Here is a 19477-nt window from a genome sequence, read left to right as displayed (position 1 = left end):
AAAGTGCTGGGATTACAGGCTTGAGCCACTGCGCCCGGCCTAAATACAGTTTCTTAATGTTTTACACCTTCCTTGTTAAAATGTGATGCTGTCGACCAGCCTGGCCAACATGGTGGCCCATCTCTACTAAAAATACAAAATAGCCAGGCATAGTGGCGCGGGCCTGTAATCCCAGCTACTCCAGAGGCTGAGGCAGGAGAATCACTTGAACCCCGGAGGTGGAGGTTACAGTGAGCCAAGATTGTGCCACTGCACTCCAGCCTGGGCGAGAAGAGCAAAACTCTGACAAAAAAAAAAAAAAAAAAAAGAAAAGAAAAGAAAGAGAGAGAGAGAGAGAGAAGAGAGAGAGAGAGAAAGAAAGAAAGAAGAAAGAAAGAAAGAGAAAGAAAGAAAACAAAAGAAAACTGTGATGCTGTCCTAAGGGCTGGGAAAAATGGAACCAGAACAATGGCAGATAGATAATGGCCTAAGGTGGAAACAATTTTGATAACTGTTGCTGTTGTTTTTTAAAAGAAATTAAATACAATTTGCCCCAAGTTTCATCTTTTATAAAACCATTCTCATGGTAAGTATGTTTCAATGTCCCAAATGAATTAACAAAAAATTAGTCAGGGAAATGAACCCTGATTGCTACCGCTGTATTCTCTCCTAAAACATTGGTTTACAATCAAATGAAACTTAATCATAACAATCCAGAGATTGACTCATTCGATGTTACCCAATAGTGGCAAAGAAGGGCAGGTCAGAAAAAAAGGAAACTGAAATTCAAAGACTGTAATCAGCTATTTTGGACAAAATTAAACAGATAAAATGGCTTTTCTTTTTTAAAAATAGTCTCTATTCTCACTTTCCTGATTTGTTGTTTCAAGTATTTCCAGTTTACTCTGACAGTTCACATTCTCCCACGAGCATCCCCTATAGGGGAGCTGCTGTTATCAGGATGAAGAGAAAGATCTATTCATTGCATTCTATTTGCTGGCAGACCAGCACTCCAGAACAGGATAAAAGCCATGGCCATTAAAAAATAGATTCTCGGCCGGGCGCGGTGGCTCAAGCCTGTAATCCCAGCACTTTGGGAGGCCGAGACGGGCGGATCACGAGGTCAGGAGATCGAGACCATCCTGGCTAACACGGTGAAACCCCGTCTCTACTAAAAATACAAAAACTAGCCGGGCGAGGTGGCGGGCGCCTGTAGTCCCAGCTACTCGGGAGGCTGAGGCAGGAGAATGGCGTAAACCCGGGAGGCGGAGCTTGCAGTGAACTGAGATCTGGCCACTGCACTCCAGCCAGGGCGACAGAGCGAGACTCCGCCTCAAAAAAAAAAAGATTCTCGGCTGGGTGTGGTGGTTCATGCCTGTAATCCCAGCACTTTGGGAGGCTGAGGCAGGTGGATCATCTGAGGTCAGGAGTTCGAAACCAGCCTGGCCAACATGGCAAAATCCTGTCTCTACTAAAAATATAAAAATTAGTCAGGTGTGATGGTGGGTTCCTGTAATCCCAGCTACTCGGGAGGCTGAGGCACAAGAATTGCCTGAACCGGGAGGCAGAGGTTGCAGTGAGCCGAGATCGTGCCACTCCACTCTAGCCTGGGTGACAGATCAAGACTTCATCTCAAAAATAAAATAAAATAAAAAATAGATCCTCCTGACACATTTCTGTTGGGGATGAAGAGGGGTTAAATTTATTCATGTGTTATGACTGACTAATTGAAAGCATCAGGTTTGCATTAATTTATTCAACATTTACTGAGCACCTCCTATGTGTGGAGCTCTGTGTGAGACCCTGGGATATTGTGATCAACAGGGTAGATCAGTTCCCTGCCTAAAAAGAATGTTCCTGTCTAACAAAGGGTACAAAGAGGGGAACCTTATATCCCATGAGAACATACAGGTAGGGCACATAACCTAAACTTAGGATGTTGTGGAGGGCTCTTGGATGTAGTTCTTCTTCTTCTTCTTCTTTTTTTTTTTTTTTTTCTTGTGGAGACAGTGTTCCTGGACCAAACTGAGAGTCAGGCTGCTTATTCTCATGGCCCAATAATGAGATGCAGATGAACTGGGAAAGAAGAGAGATTTTTATTTCTGTAACCAGTTATAGGGAGAAGGCCTGGAAGTTACCACCAGATCAACTCAAAATTACAAAGTTTTCCAGAGCTTATATACCTTCTAAGCAATATGTCTGTGTGTAAGTGTGCATTTATCTACAGACATACATGATTAACTTCTTGTAATCTATAACTAAGATCTGAGTCCTGAAGACCTTTCTCTGGAGCCTTAGTAAATGTACTTAATCTAAATGTGTTCAGGTGCTGGAGTGACTTCTCTTATTTTGTCTCATGGAGACAAGATCATGGAGGTTTGGAGAGTTCCTCTAGTCCCCAAACCTCCACAAACAAGCTTTATTGGGGACCCAATAAAACTTGTTTAATCCTAAATGGGTCCTGTTAAGAACTCCTTCATTATTTTGTCATGCTTTAAAACCTGGGAAAGGCCTAGACAAAACTCTTGGTGGGCTTTTGTTGCATTCTAGCCTTTGTACGAGGGCACTGGCTCTACAGCTTTTAATGTTTAATCTAACCACTCAGTCAGTGCTGGAACAGTTGTTATGGAGGCCTGGGTTAGTGAGACCTGACCTGCCACAATGGAGTCTCATTATGCTGCCCAGGCTGGTCTCAAACTCCTGGGCTCAAGTGACTCTCCTGCCTTAGCCTCCCAAAGTGCTGTGATTACAAGCATGAGCCCAGCCCTGGATGTAACTTCCTAAAGTAAAAAGTGTGTAAAACTTTAGACAGGGTTTTCTCAATTTTGGTGCTATTAACATTTTAGGCCTGGTAATTATTTTGTTGTTGGGGTTGTATTGTACATGGTAGAATGTTTAGCAACATACCTGGACTCTACCCATAAAATGCCACAATTTGGTGACAACCAAAATATCTCAGACATGGTCCAATGTCCTCTGGGAACAAACTCATCCCCAGTTAAGACCACTGGCTTAGAAGAAAGATAAGGAGAGTGAAGTTGTAGCGTGAAGGAGAAGAAAAAGGTAGAAGGGTGGGGAGAGAAGATATAAGAAGTAAAAGGGAATCAGTGCTACAAAGGTCCCTTAGGCAATAAAAATCATGGCCCCATAATGGGTGGTGGGTGGCAGATGCTAAGCTTGATATGAGCATGAAGAGATAACTACAGTCTTCTAAGGGCCCTTATAAGTCATATTATCAGCTTGGAGCTTTATTAACTATCTATGGCTATGTGTGATGGTTAATTTTATGTGTCAACTTAACTGGGCCACATGGTGCCCAGATAGCTGGTCCAACATCACTCTGGGTGTTTCTGTGAGAAGGTCTAACATTTAAATCATAGATTGAGTTACACAGATTTTCCTCCCTAATGTGAATGGGCTTCATTTAATCAGTTGAAGACCTGAATAAAACAAAAAGACAGAACCATCCTAGGATGAGAGGGAATTCCTCCTACCCATTGTTTTTGAGCTGATACAAGGGTTTTTTCCTTCCTTTAGAGTCAAACGGAAACATCTACTCTTTCTGGGTCTCAAGCCTGCCAGTATTTGGACTATAACTATATCATTGACTCTCCTGGTTCTCAGGCCTTCAGACGTGGACTGGCACTCCACTGGTGTCCAGCTTGCTTGTAATATGCATACACACACATATACACACCCCATAGACACATTCTGTTGGTTCTATTCCTCTGGAGAATGCTAATACACTGTGTAACAAATTATCTCAAAATTTCTCCTTTTAAAACAACAAAACTTTACTATCTCAACTCTTCAAGTTTCTAAGGGTCAGGAATCCTGCAGCAGCTTAGCTGGGTGACTCGTTGGGGATCTCTCATGAAGTTGGAGTCAAGCTGCCACCAAGGCTACAGTCTCTGAAGACTTGACTTCCTATGGAAAGATTAACAAGAGCCTTTCATTCCTCCCTATGTGGGCCTCTCCATAGGACTCACAATATTGCTTCCTCCAGGGTGGAGTGATCAAAGAGAAGACCTGCATTTAAACACAATAGCTCTGGCTTCTATTTAGACTTAGAAGCAAAAGGCAACAGGACATCTTCAATTGTTTCTGACTAAAGAGTTGCTATCAATATACAATTTATTAAGGGAAAGTGACTCTGATTACAAAGGGTCTTAGTCTTTGAGCTGATCACAGTTACATAAAAATACTAAGTAAATAATTAAACTACCAAGTAATTGAACTAATTCTTCTTCTGAATGCAACAGTGGCAAAACTGGAGGCCCAGAGAAACTAAATGATGGAACTTCCATTAAAGCTCATCATTCCTTTGGGAAGCCTTTCCATGTGAGATGGTCGAGCCCATCACAGTCCATTCTTCACTTTCACGTAACAGTGATCTGAGGAGCCTCAACTCCAAACCTCACTCTCAACTTGAAAAAATATATAATATATATATAAAATAAAGATCATCTGAAATGACATCTTGATGCACAAAAGAACCATCTATGTCAACACAGAGCCTAGGTCTGGGTTTCCCCAGTGTGCAGCATGATTGGGAAACCCACTTGAGGTAGCAGTTGGCTAATGAGTAGACTTCAAACATCCCCAAGTGTCCATCCTTCTGCATTCTTCTTCTGTACACCCAAGTATGTACAATCACACCCCGATTTCCATTGACTCTTCATTAACTACTTAGGATAACCAAAAAGCACCTACATTCCCCTAGTTGCTGCTGGTCTCTTCTCCCTCTGACTGGCACCCTGAGCTTCTCTCACCAGCCCTTTCTACTCCACGCATTGTCAACTTCCTCTGCTTTCATTTCCCAAAACATGGTTAACACTGGGTTGCAGTATGTAACAAATTTTCCTAAAGACATAAGAATAGCATCAGGGAATTATTATGCTGAAAAATAAACTTCAAATTATGTATTTGATCTCGCAGCTCTTTAAATCTGTCTGCCTATGTCCTTTCATGAAGGGTTTCCTGCTGGCCACCTCCCCCTGGAGTTCCTAGCCTATAGCCATCATACCACCCCAACCAATCCATGGGGGTTCCCACTGACCCTGCTCTTAGCCCCGTCTCCAGAGCCCTAACATTCTTTCTCTACAGGCTTTGACCAACACAAGCACAATTACCTAACCTCATCTCGCAGAGCAATCTCCTGCTCACAAGAAAGATGGACTTTTGCATTTTTACACGGAGCATTTTAACTCCTTTGTCCCAAACTCTTCTGTAATAGGATTGAAATGGAACCTCAAGGCTCATGGAGATTTCCTCCATAATTTAAATGCAGTCTTCTCCAAAGACAACTTCTGCCACCATATCTAGAACAAGTTCACATTTGAAATCACTTGTTTTTGGTACCCACTGTACCTGCAAACCAATTGGATAGGACTAGGCAATCCAGGGGAAGTGGCAATTGCCCAGAGGAGCAGAGTTAATTCCAGGCAAGCCATATCATAGTGATTGATTATAGGCAAAGAGGCCTGGACAAGCTGTGTTGAAGCAGACTCCAGCAATAGCAGGATGGCAGGGAGGAAGGCACTATATTCCAGAAACCAGGCAGAGGACCAAGAATCAGAGATGTGCAAATATGAAAAGAGCAGTTCAGGAATGAGCAAGGGTACAAGTTGGGGAAACGTGTCATTAACCCCCAGTGCCCTTCCAGGTTCTTAATCTCAGTTGCCAGAAACTTCTGGTCAGCACATTTGTCCCTAGACAATGGTGACCAACAGGGTAAAGTGGAAGGGGAAAATGGGAGTGTACCTTAAATATTGCACATGCCACATTTTACCTAACTGATCCAAAATTTGAGGGCATTTTATTGTTTTCTTTTTTCTTTTTTTTTTTTTTTTTTTTTGAGAGAGGGTCATGCTCTGTCACCCAAGCTGGAGTGCAGTCGTGTGATCATAGCTCACTGCAGCCTCAATCCCCTGGGCTCAAGTGATCCCCCTGCCTCAGCCTCCCAAGTAGTTATGACTACAGGCACACGCCACTGCACCTGCTATTTTTTTTTTTTAATTTATTTTAGAGACAAGGTCTTGTTTTGTTGCCCAGGCTGGTCTCAAACTCCTGGCCTCAAGTAATCCTCCCACCTTGGCCTCCCAAAGCACTAGGATTATGGGCGTGAGCCAATGCACATGGCCATGTTTCCAGTTTTTGATCTTATAAGCAAGGGTATGAATTTTGTTTGTGTGCAGGTGGAGTTTTTTTCCCCTAAAATTTTCCATACATCCATACTTACTTCCTTAGGATACATTTTGAGAAGTAGAATACCTACTTAAAAGAGTGTAGATATTCTTCTAGTATTGACATAAGCTATGTAGGCACAAAAGGCAATCCTAGTTTTACTATAAATTTACTTTTTCTGATGCCTGTGAGGAATCATATGATCAAGATTACTGTGCATCCTAGCCTCACTGAATTCTTCATCCACGGAAGAGTTAAACAGTCCCTTAAAGGGGAAGTTAAAGTGAGTCTAGTCAGGAGGTGTTGAAATGATAGAAATTCTAGGGTTAGAACAAAATGAAAGGAAATGGATTTGAGAGGAGCAAAGGGTATAAAGGCAGTCAGACATCCAGCAAACAAATTACTCCTCTGGTTCACTCCTCCTGATCTGAACTTCCTCTTTACAACAAAATGATGCTCAAGGTATTGTGACATTTTATGTGACTTACTTAAATTGCTTTTCTAGCAGACTTCTTCCTTTCTCAATTTCTTCAGTTGCCCTCTTCTTTTAAGAACTACCTGCCTCTGCTTTAACTTTTCTTATAACCTGTGGGCTTCCTAATTAACCGCATGGTGGCTTTCATTACTGTTTTACAAATGAGATACATGATTCTATTGTATGAAGTTAGGAAGGGGATGAATCACAACAAGTTCATTGAATTTTCACCCCCTAGTTTTATGTGTCCATTATGACACTGCCAGATTGTGTTTCTGTTAATCTATTTACTGTCACCACCTTCTGCAGAAGATAAAAGGGTCATGCTTTGTACCCAAGCTGGAGTGCAGTCGTGTGATCACGCTTTTTGAGGCAGGAATGATCCAATATTGACTTGGCATTCTTGAGAGCTTAGAACAGTGCTGGACTCATAGTAAGAACGGTGGCTCACACCTGTAATCCCAGCACTTTGGGAGGCTGCGGTGGGCAGATCATGAGGTCAGGAGATTGAGACCATGCTCACTAACTTGGTGAAACCTCCACTCTCTCGCACCTCCCAGCCTTGGCCCTCACTTCCACTTCTACCTTTACCCTCCATTCTCATCACCCTGCGCTATTATCTGATGACTACTCTTATGTTTTCATAACCCGATCAAGTATTAATGTCTCCACCAACAGGGAAGAGCAGGCAGTGGTTCTTAAGTCACATATGTAATTTAAAATTTTCTAGTATTTAAATTTTAGAAAATGTTTACAAGAAACTGATCAATTAATAACGTGTTTTATTTATACTGTATCCCATATATTATTGATATGTTGATATCAATATATTGAATATGTTTCTATTAAGACGAGAGGAATCTCATTCTGTTGCCCAGGCTGGAGTGCAGTGGCATGATCTCTGCTCACTGCAACCTCTGCCTCCCAGGTTCAAGCGATTTTCCCACCTCAGTCTCTTGAGTAGCTGGGATTACAGGTACCCACCATCACACCTGGCTAATTTTTGTATTTTTAGTAGAGATGGGATTTTGCCACATTGGCCAGACTGATCTTCAATTGCTGACCTCAAGTGATCCATCCGCCTCAGTCTCCCAAAGTGCTGGGATTACAGGCATGAGCCACTGCACCTGGTCAATGAATTGAGTGTTGATTCAGCATGTAGTCAATATTTTTAAATTATTGAGATGCTTTATATCCTTTTTTCCTACTAAGCCTTCAAAATTCAGTCTTTATTTTATTCTTATGACACATCTTAATTTGCTGCATTACAAGTGCTCAGTAGCCACATTGGAGAGTAGCTGCCATATTGGACGTAAGAGCACCAGAACACTTGAGAGCCTCCTAGAGATCCTAATGAAAACAGAATCCTGAGCTATGCTTCCAGCGGTTCCATTTCTGGGGAGAGTCTAATTTCGGTAGTCTAGAGTGGGGACCAGAAAAGTTCATTTTCAGCAAGAACCCCAGGTGGTTCTGAGGTACATGTTCATCGGACCATTTTGGACTTGATAGCTAGATGCCCTGATTGTGGAGTTAGACCTATAGGGGCTTCTGCTCAGATTCCACCATTTAAAAGCTGTGAAAATTAGTGACTTTAGTTTTCTAGGTCTCAGTATCCTCACCTGCAAAAATAACTACCTGGAGATTTGTGGGTATTAAAAGGGTATATTTGAGGCATTCAGCACAGTGCCTGGCAGGTATCTCATAATAGCAGCTGTGCACTGCACCCACAGAAATCCCTATTACACAGACAAGGTGTCCCTTGCATCCTCCTCCCACAACTCTCTGTGCTTCCCCCACCACCATCCATCACGCAATGCTGTGTCCTGTACTTGCTATGCTGCCCCTCAACTCGACTGAGGAGAGAAACTGGCTGCTGTGTGCTCCCACATCCCTCTGCCTCACACATAATAGATGCTTAGTACACATCTTTTTTTTTTAGAAATTAAACTAAATCTGATCAACTGGGTTTCTTGTAGTGGAGCAAAACTCTTTACACAAAAGTGCCTCAAGGTTTTTTATAGAACAGAAGTGTGTAAGTACAGAGTGGGGTGTAGCCCTGTCCTAACACTCTTCCCTTTAAAGTCTGTCACAGAAAGCTTTGCCACAACTATCCATGGCTTGAAAGTGGGACACCTGACAGATCGCATTATTCAGAGGAGCAAGAGGATGATTCTAGACACTCTGGGTGCTGGGTTCCTGGGAACCAGTACGGAAGTGTTTCACAAAGCCAGCCAATATAGCAAGGTAAGAAGGTCAAAGTCTATGTTAGAGATAAAACCCAGTGCATATATATGTGTTACATTTAATCTATACTTCTTTTTATAGACAGCACTTGATGTACATAGCACTGTTTTATATCATTTTAATAATTTTCTATGTTCCATTATTTGAGTTTTAATAGTCATCCATATTCTTTACTAAGTCACTGTCTTAAAACCATACACAGTCAGGCACAATGGCTCACGCCTATAATCCCAGCACTTCCAGAGGCCAAGGTGGGCACACTGCTTGAGCCTCAGAATTTAATACCAGCCTGGGCAACATGGCAAAGCCCCATCTCTATAAAAACAAAAACAAAACATACAAATTAGCCAGGTGTGATAGCACACGCCTATAGTCCCAGCTACTCGGGAGGCTGAGAGGTGGGAGGATCATTCGAGCCCGAGAGATTGGGGTTACAGTAAGTCAAGATCATGCCACTGCACTCCAGCCAAGGCAACAGAGCAAGATCATATCTTAAAAACAAATAAACAAAATCATACACTAGTAATATCTCACAGTTTATTATTCTTATTCTCTGGAGAAAAGCCTGGTCAAGTACTCTGAGCAGAGTAGGGACGTATGTGAGAGCTCCTGCTCTCCGTAGAGTGTATTTGAGATAGACGGTTAGTCTATCTCTCCTGGTATTAACCCCAACGAGTAAATAAGAGTAACTTCAGATGTCCTTCCCTCGAGTACTTCCGGATCATGATCTGGGATGAAGCAACATCTCCTCTCCATTTCATGGAGGAAAGTTGTGTATTCTACAAGGATGAGAGGAATTCAATAACTAGGGCTTCTATCTGTGGCAAAGGTTCAAGTAAGAACCATGAATAATGCCTCCAAAGATGAAGAATAACTCTTGAAATGTGACTTGGTATACTGTATTCACACTATCACTGGTTGATTTGCTTTTGTTCCAGATCTACAGTTCCAACATAACCAGCACTGTTTGGGGTCGGCCAGACATCAGGCTTCCACCTACATATGCTGCTTTTGTGAACGGTGTGGCTGTAAGGAGGTTTACACATCTTTTCAACTATTAGATAATCACAATAATTTTAGAGTCGGGAAATATCTCAGAAACTGCCCAAATTCTATATTTTACAGATGAAAGAACTGAAAGTCAGAGAGATAAAGTGGCTTACCCTCTCCCCTATGTAGTAATTCGGTTTTCACGTTTTTACAGTAAATTGATGCTTTTCAAACAGATTGTATAGTAGAGGAAAAAAGATGGAAGGATTTAGATAAAAACACCCTAAGGTATCCCAATTTGAAACCTTGAATATAAATAGCAAAAAATACAAAACCCAACATCCAGACCAAATTTCTTCTCAGTTTTTCCTGTTTGGGGCCAGTTTCTCTCCAGTAATGTGCTTTTTATTCATTCATTCATTCATTCATCCATTCAACAGATAGTTATTGAGAAAGGAACAATAGCCATATAGTGTCTGTATTTTCTGAACCAAAAATCTATACTTCTCATCTGACGGATGATTTTTATGCTTTTTCTGTGTGTCAGGGGAAGTATTCTACAAGATGTAACTTGGAAACGGACATGTTGGGATTTTTGAGATATTTTTATGATTTATGGGGACAATAGCTCAGGAGATTGAAAGTTAAAGCCAATGGTGCATTCCAAAGTAATGTCCTGAAAACAGTGGGAAATGTACCAGAGACAGCAAATAGATATGAAAATCTATTTTTAAATGAACTTCTGGTTATTACTGTTTTAATATAAGGAAAAAGAAAATGGCTGGGAGAAAGAGGAATAAAATCTTAAAGCAGAAAATAATGATTTTTAAATATATAGCTGAAAAGTTAATCTGGATTTGAGAGTTCTTGTGCTATTCTTACAACTTCTCTAAAAGTTTGAAATTAGTTCATAATAAAAAGGTACAAAAACATATGGCCTCATATGGAATAAATGACATTAAACTTGCAGTGCAACTTATTTATAGGGTGGAGGAGGAAGGAATCGCCAGCCACCTGATTCTGCAGCTTTGTTTTTAAAGGGGATTATAGATCTTTCCAGGGGCCATGGCAGAGGGACCTTAGGCCACCAGGGCAAGACCCAAGCTCCTTGGGGCTCACAAGCTACTCTCCAAGGTACTCCCCTCCTCTGGCAGAGGAACAGCATTTCCCACGGGCCGGCCACGTGACTAATAATCACTGCCAGGCCAAATGCGGTGGCTCACGCCTGTAATCCCAACACTTTGGGAGGCTGAGGTGGGCGGATAACAAGGTCAGGAGTTCAAGTCCACCCTGGCCAACATGGTGAAACCCCGTCTCTACTAAAAATACAAAAATTAGCCAGGGCAGTGGTGGGCACCTGTTATTCCAGCTGCTCCAGAGGCTGAGGCAGGAGAATTGCTTGAACCTGGGAGGCAAAGGTTGCAGTGAGCCAAGATCATGGCACTGCACTCCAGCCTGGGTGACAGAGCAAGACTCCATGTCAAAAAAAAAAGAAAAAAAGAAAAAATCACAGACAGTTCTCAGATTTTCTTTTCTGAGAATCAGATCAGAAGAATCTCACATAAAACAAGGTTATTACTAAACTAAGTCCTTAGTGTTCCAAACGCCATTGCAGTAAGGGAAAATTTAAGGTTTTTTGTCGCTGTTTGTGTCTGTTTACACAGATTCACTCCATGGATTTTGATGACACGTGGCACCCTGCCACCCACCCTTCTGGGGCTGTCCTTCCTGTCCTCACAGCTTTAGCAGAAGCCCTGCCAAGGAGTCCAAAGTTTTCTGGCCTTGACCTGCTGCTGGCTTTCAATGTTGGTATTGAAGTGCAAGGCCGATTACTGCATTTTGCCAAGGAGGCCAATGACATACCAAAGAGGTATGGAGAGAATTTACCCCATCAAAAGGTAGTCACATCCCCTTCACCTGTCAATCATTATCTCTGTAGAGCTTTCTGACTTAGAGGCCAGCTCAGGGGAAGATGTTAACATTAGCACAGGTAGATAAGTCAATACACCAGTCACATACGAAACCCTCTATCCACATTTAAAGAAGTGATTTCGAGAGCGCAACCTGGACCATGAGATAAATTGGGCCTCTTGTCGCAAGGTGATTCATGTCATTCTGGCGTTCATGGGTGTACTGAGTATTCCTTATTTCATCCTCAGAGCAGAATCTATTCTGAGACTGGCTAGCGTCCCTCAGACTAATGAGGACATTCAGAATATCCTTACCCTGACTGTTCATCCTGCAGATAAAAAATGGTCAAATGTCGGCCACATCATATGGCTCAGTCTCAGATTTATGTTGCCACTTGGCCAGCCTGCTAGGAGAGAAGTAAATTGAAATACTGGGTAGTGAAGTTTCACCGTTTCTTCAAGGCCCATAGTTCTGACAGTTACTTAGGTAAGATTTCAGCAATCAATAGCTGTTGCCTTTCTGGCAATAACTGTAATGGTACCATTTATAAAGAACTCACTATGTGCTACACACTATCGTGTGGGGAAAAGAAAGAGAGATCAGCCTGTTACTGTGTCTATATAGAAGGAAGTAGACATAAGAGACTCCATTTAGTTCTGTATTTGAAATGCTGTTAATCTGTGACCCTACCCCCAACCTTGTCCTTGCAAGAAATATGCGCTGTGGTGACTCAAGGTTTAATGGATATTGGGCTGTGCAGGATGTGTCTTTGTTAAACAAGTACCTGAAGGCAGCTTGCTGGTTAAAAATCCTGCCCGTCCCTGGGCAATGGAACATCTCCGGGTAAAACCCATTGTGTGCTTTGTTTACTGAGCAAGGCGAAAACCGCCTTTAGGAATAAGGTGGGGCTTGCTGGAGCAATACTGCTAAAAGGTTTATGGAGATGTTCGCATATGCATCTCAAGGCACAGCATCTTCCTTTAAACTTATTCATGTTACAAGGATTTTTGCTCATATGTCTTACTGCTGATTTCCTCCCTACAATGATCCTATTGTCCAGCCACTCCCTTATCTTTTTGATGGTAAAGATAATTATCAATAAATACTAAGGGAACTCAGAGGCCAGTGCCGGTGTGGGTCCTCTGTAAGCACAGCACCGGTCCCCTGGGCCCCGCTTTTCCTTCTCTATACTTTGTCTCTGTGTCTTATTCCTTTTCTCAAGTCTCTCGTTCCACCTAACGAGAAACACCCACAAGTGTGGAGGGGCAGGCCACTCCTTCACTATCGTAAACATGTTAATTTATTCAAAGCTCCTAAAACTCTAAGAGGTAAACGCTATTATTATCACCATTTTGTTTTATTTTATTTTATTTTTTGAGATGGAGTCTCACTCTGTTGCCAGGCTGGAATGCAGTGGTGTGATCTCAGCTCACTGCAACCTCCGCCTTGCGGGTTCAAGTGATTCTCCTGCCTCAGCCTCCCAAGTAGCTGGGACTACAGGCATGCACCACCACCCCCAGCTAATTTTTGTATTTTTAATAGAGATAGGGTTTCATCATGTTGACCAGGATAGTCTCGAGCTCTTGACCTTGTGATCTGCCCACCTCAGCCTCCCAAAGTGCTGGCATTACAGGCATGAGCCATCGTGCCTGGCCTTATTATTATTTTTTTTTATTATTATATTTTTTGAGACAGTCTCACTCTCTCACCCAGGCTGGAGTGCAGCAGCATGATCTCAGCTCACTGCAGCCTCTGCCTCTCAGGTTCAAGTGATTCTCCTGCCTCAGCCTCCCAAGTAGCTGGGACTGCAGGCACCCACCACCACGTCCCGCAAATTTTTGTATTTTTAGTAGAGTCAGTGTTTCGCCATGTTGGCCAGGCTAATGTCGAGCTCCTGACCCCAGATGACCCTCCCACCTTAGCCTCCCAAAGTCCTGGGATTATAGGCATGAGCCATTGCACCTGACCTATCACCATTTTGTGTAAGAAAAAATCTACAGAGAAGTTGAATAACTTTCCCCAGATCACATAGCTAATAAAGTAATGGAGCTGAGATCTGAACCTGGACAGTGTGACTCCATTATCAATGCTCTTGATGACTATGCTATCCTGCCTCCTGGTGATTAAGGTTTGTACATTTCCAACTCTGCTTCTTTGCTTTTCAGATTCCATCCCCCTTCCGTGGTAGGAACATTGGGTAGTGCTGCTGCTGCATCCAAGTTTTTAGGACTTAGCTCGACAAAGTGCCAAGAAGCCCTGGCCATTGCTGTTTCCCATGCTGGGGCACCCATGGCCAATGCTGCCACTCAGACCAAGCCCCTCCACATTGGCAATGCTGCCAAGCATGGGATAGAAGCTGCATTTCTGGCAATACTAGGTCTCCAAGGAAACAAGCAGGTCTTGGACTTGGAGGCAGGATTTGGGGCCTTTTATACCAACTATTCCCCAAAAGTCCTTCCAAATCTAGATTCCTACAGTTGGCTGCTGGACCAGCAGGATGTGGCCTTTAAGCATTTTCCTGCACATTTATCTACCCACTGGGTGGCAGACGCAGCTGCATCTGTGAGAAAGAACCTTGTAGCAGAGACAGACCTGCTTCCAATTGACTACATTAAGAGAATTGTGCTCAGGATACCAAATGTCCAGTATGTAAACAGGCCCTTTCCAGGCTCGGAGCATGAAGCCCGTCATTCATTCCAGTATGTGGCCTGTGCCATGCTGCTTGATGGTGGCATCACTGTCGCCTCATTCCATAAATGCCAGATCAACAGACCACAGGTGAGAGAGCTGCTCAGTAAGGTGGAGCTGGAGTACCCTCCGGACAACTTGCCAAGCTTCAACACATTGTACTGTGAAATAAGTGTCACCCTCAAGGATGGAGCCACCTTCACACATCGCTCTGATACCTTCTATGGGCACTGGAGAAAACCACTGAGCCAGGAGGACCTAGAGGAAAAGTTCAGAGCCAATGCCTCCAAGATGCTGTCCTGTGACATGGTGGAAAGCCTCATAAAGACAGTCGAAAATCTAGAAGACCTAGAAGACTGTTCTGTGTTAACTGCACTTCTCAAAGGACCCTCTCCACCAGAGGTGGCTTCAAACTGTTCAGCATATAATAATTCTATCACAAATCTCTCCTGAGGCTTACCAACATCTAAATGACTTTGCATTTGGGGAGATTCAATGATTTGGTTTATAAAGCAAGGGTATGCTGCTTGGTTTGCCCAGGAAAAATGAACCAAGATGGAGAGAGTCCAGAAACAGAACTATATATATCTGGAAGGAGAGTTCTCCTGTAAATATTGCAGGACAGTTCCAATTACTTAAATCAAGAGAAACACACACACACAAAAATGAGTTTATAAGCATTCACGAGGGTGAAATTCAACTCACCTGTGATTTACTTATAAAATTAACCTTTTCATAGGAATTATGTGTGGACTTCATGAGCCCCAAGGCTTTAGAAGGATGTGAACCTGCATGTATATTTTCTGACAGTGGAGAGGGCTCTGGTGCATTGTGTCACCAACAGATCTCCTAGACCATGGCTTACTACCAAGCCCTCCACAGTGCAAGGGGTGCTACTGGGGAATGGATGGGTTTAAATCCTGCCTCTGCCATTTACTAGATGTAGCCTTGAGCATGTTACCATTATCCCCCTGCCTCAGTTTCCCTATTTGTCAAGCAGAAATAAAAAGCAGTCTGGAAAAATCACATTTTGGCTCTAGAACTTATGGTCTTAAGCACTACAATATATCACCTTTCAATACAAAAATATTTGAATCAGAGTTGCAATAAAGAATGAAAAGGAAAAAAGAGAAGTAAATATGTGAGTAATTATATTAATACTAAACTGTAGAAAATAATAGAAGTGTGATGGGGATTAAAAATGCAACACTAACAATCATAGTTAATGTGTTACAAATCCCTGGTATTGTTCAATAAAAGGGCAACGTATTAACTCTAGATATTGAATAATAAGTATGCTATATTAGTCCGTTCTCACACTGCTATAACAAACTGCCCAAGACTGGGTAATTTATAAAGGAAAGAGGTTTAATTGACTCACATTCCACATTACAGAGGAGGCCTCAAGAAACTTAGAATCACGCCGGAAGGAGAAGCAAACACGTCCTTCTTCACATGATGGCAAGAAGGAGAAGTGCTGAGCAGAAGGCAGGAAAGCTCCTTATAAACCATCAGATCTCAGAAGAACTCACTATCATAAGAATAGCAGCATGAAAGTAACTGGTATCATGGCTCAATTACCTCCAACCAGGTCTCTCCCACAACACATGGGGATTGTGGAAACTATAATTCAAGATGACATTTGGGTGGGGACACAGTCAAACCACATCATTCTGCCTCTGGCCCCTCCCAAATATCATGCCCTCACATTTCAAAGCACAATCGTGCCTTCCCTACAGTCCCTGAAAGTCTTAATTCCAGCATCAACCCAAAAGTCCAAGTCCAAAGTCTCATCTGAGATAAGGCAAGTCCCTTCTGCCTATGGACCTGTAAAATCAAAAGCAAGTTAGGTACTTCCTAGATACAATGGGGGTAAAAGCACTGGGTAAATACATCCATTCCAAATGGGAGAAATTGGCCAAAACAAAGGGGCTACAGCCCCCATGCAAGTCCAAAACCCAGCAGGGCAGTCAAATCTTAAAGCTCCAAAATGATATCCTTTGACTCCACGTCTCACATCCAGGTCATTCTGATACAAGAGGTGGGACTCCTATGGCCTTGGGCAGCTCTGCCCCTGTGATTTTGCAGGATACAGCCCCTGCCCCGATTCCCAGCTTCCTTCACAGGCTGGCATTGAGTGTCCACAGCTTTTCCTGGCACACATTGCAAGCCGTCAGTGGATCTACCATTCTGGGGTCTGGAGGATAGTGGCCATCTTCTCACAGCTCCACTAGGTGGTGCCCCAGTGGGGACTTCCTGTGGGGGCTCCAACCCCACATTTCCCTTCTGCACTGCTCTAGCAGAGGTTCTCCATGAGGTCTCCACCCCTGCAGCAAACTTCTGCCTGGACATCCAGGCATTTCCATACATCCTCTGAAATCTAGAAGGAGGTTCTCAAACCTCAGTTCTCACTTGTGCACCCACAGGCTCAAAACCACATGGAAGCTGCCAAGGCTTGGGGCTTACACCCCGTGAAGCCATGGCCTGAGCTATACCTTGGCTCATTTTAGCCACATCTGGGATGCAGGGAACCAAGTAAGTCCTGAGACTGCAGAAAGCAGCAAGGCCCTGGGCCCAGCTCATGAAACTATTTTTCTCTCCTAGGTCTCTGGGCCTGTGTTGGGAGGGGCTCCTGTGACGACTTCTCACATGCCCTGCAGACATTTTCCCCATTGTTTTGGTGATCAATATTTGGCTCCTTGTTACTTATGTGAATTTCTACTACTGGCTTGAATTTCTCCTCAGAAAAAGGGTTTTTCTCTTCTATCACATCATCAAGATGTAAATGTTCTGAACTTTTATGCTTTGCTTCTCTTTTATTTTTTTTATTTATTTTTTTTTTGAGACGGAGTCTCGCTCTGTCGCCCGGGCTGGAGTGCAGTGGCCGGATCTCAGCTCACTGCAAGCTCCTCCTCCCGGGTTTACGCCATTCTCCTGCCTCAGCCTCCCGAGTAGCTGGGACTACAGGCGCCTGCCACCTCGCCCGGCTACTTTTTTGTATTTTTTAGTAGAGACGGGGTTTCACCGTGTTAGCCAGGATGGTCTCGATCTCCTGACCTCGTGATCCGCCCGTCTCGGCCTCCCAAAGTGCTGGGATTACAGGCTTGAGCCACCGCGCCCGGCCTGCTTCTCTTTTAAACATAAGTTTTAATTCCAAACCACATCTTTGTGAATACATAAAATAGGATGATTTTAACAGCACCTAAGTCACCTCTTGAATGCTTTGCTGCTTAGAAATTTCTTCCACCAGATACCCTAAATCTTCTCTCAAGTTCAAAGTTCCATAGATCTTTATGGCAGGGGCAAAATGCCACCAGTCTCTTTGCTAAAACGTAGCAAGAGTCACCTTTATTCTAGTTCCCAAGAAGTTCCTCATCTCCATCTGAGTCCTGGATTTCATTGTCCATATCACTATCAGCATTTTGGTCAAAGTCATTCAACACATCTCTGAGAAGTTTCAAATTTCCCATATCTTTCTATCTTCTGAGCCCTTCAGACTTATCCAACTTCTGCCTGTTACCCAGTTCCAAAGTTGCTTCCACATGTTGGGGTATCTTTATAGCAGTACTCCACTCCTAGTACCAATTTACTGTATTACTCCATTCTCACACAGCTATAAAGAACTACCCGAGACTGTGTAATTTATAAAGGAAAGGGGTTTAATTGACTCACAGGTCTGCATGGCTGGGGAGGCCTCAAGAAACTTACAATCATGGTGGACGGGGAAGCAAACATGTACATCTTCACATGATAGAAGGAAGGAGAAAAGCCAAGCAGAAGGGAGAAAAGCCCTTATAAAATCATCAGATCTCAGGAGAATGCACTAACTATCACGAAAACAGCAGTATGAAAGGCAATGGCATCATAATTCAATTATCTCCCACCGGGTCCCTCCCACAACACATGGGGATTATGGGAACTACAGTTCAAGATGAGATTTGGGTGGGGAACACAGCCAAATCATACTATATGCACACTGAAATTTCTAGGATAACCATTTGAGAACAGCAGTAGAATGTACCACTTCCAGGTTAGTAGAAGGAGAAAAACTGAATTAGAAAAATATAATCTGGCCAGGCATAGTGGTTCATGCCTGTAATCCCAACACCCTGGGAGGCCAAGGCAGGAGAATTGCTTGAGCCCAGGAGTTTGATGAGACAGCCTGGGCAACATAGTGATACCTCATCTCTACAAAAAAATTTAAAAATTAGCCGAATATGGTGACACACACTTGTTGTCCCTGCTACTCAGGAGGCTGAAGTTGGAGGACTGCTTAAGCCCCAGAGGCATAGGCTACAGTGAGCCATGGTCATGCTACTGTACTCCAGCATGGGCAACACCTTGTCTCAAAAAAAAAAAATCCAAAGGAAGGCAAAAAATAAGGGGGAAAGAAACATAAAAAAGGACATATAAAAAGCACAATATAAAATGGTAGGAAAAAATTCAAATATATCTATAATTACAAAAAGAGTAAATGGACTAAATGTTCCAGTTTAAAAAGACCAAGATTGCCTGAACATGTTTTTCAAATGTTTAACAACTTTATTGATGTTTAATTTACATATTAATTCATCCATTTTAAGTGTACAGTTCAGTAAGTTTTAGTAAATTTATAGAGTTGTGGATGTATCACCATAATTCAGTTTTAGAATACTTCTATTACTCCAGGAAATTTTCTCATATTATCTGGGATCAATCCCCATTCCTACCTCCAGCTCATAGTAACCAGTGATGTATCTCTATAATTTTGTTGTTTCTAGACATTTCATACAAATCGAATAATATAATAAGCAGTCATATGTGTTTGCATTCTTTCACTGGCATAATGGTTTTGAGATTCTTCCACATGTGTGTCAGCACTTTTTTGTTTTTCATTGCTGGACAGCATTCCATTGTAGGGATATGCCAACGTTTGTTTACCATTCACTATTTAATAGACAGTTGAGTTGCTTCCAGTTTGGGCTATTATAAATAGTGTTTCTATGAGATTCCCATACAGGTCTT

At 42.7% G+C, this 19477-nt stretch overlaps 1 protein-coding gene across 2 annotated transcripts; it reads left to right on the top strand.

The window, feature by feature from the left end:
• Positions 1 to 6151: 6151 nt before the first annotated feature.
• On the top strand, positions 6152 to 15215 carry ACOD1 (aconitate decarboxylase 1). Of its 2 annotated transcripts, XM_033177518.1 has the most exons (5): positions 6152 to 6627; positions 8723 to 8884; positions 9823 to 9912; positions 11539 to 11744; positions 13951 to 15215. In XM_033177518.1, the coding sequence occupies exons 1-5, from the start codon at positions 6616 to 6618 to the stop codon at positions 14924 to 14926; spliced, it is 1446 nt and encodes a 481-aa protein (XP_033033409.1). In that variant the 5' UTR covers positions 6152 to 6615; the 3' UTR covers positions 14927 to 15215. The 2 variants fall into 2 exon arrangements, with proteins under 2 accessions (XP_033033409.1, XP_033033410.1); XM_033177519.1 differs by lacking the exon at positions 6152 to 6627 and having other exon boundaries at positions 8853 to 8884; positions 9823 to 9920.
• Positions 15216 to 19477: the final 4262 nt, after the last annotated feature.

This window comes from Trachypithecus francoisi, unplaced genomic scaffold, assembly GCF_009764315.1.
Source record: "Trachypithecus francoisi isolate TF-2019V2 unplaced genomic scaffold, Tfra_2.0 Lachesis_group18, whole genome shotgun sequence".
Classification (NCBI taxonomy): domain Eukaryota; kingdom Metazoa; phylum Chordata; class Mammalia; order Primates; family Cercopithecidae; genus Trachypithecus; species Trachypithecus francoisi.
This window is presented reverse-complemented; position numbering and strand designations above follow the sequence as displayed.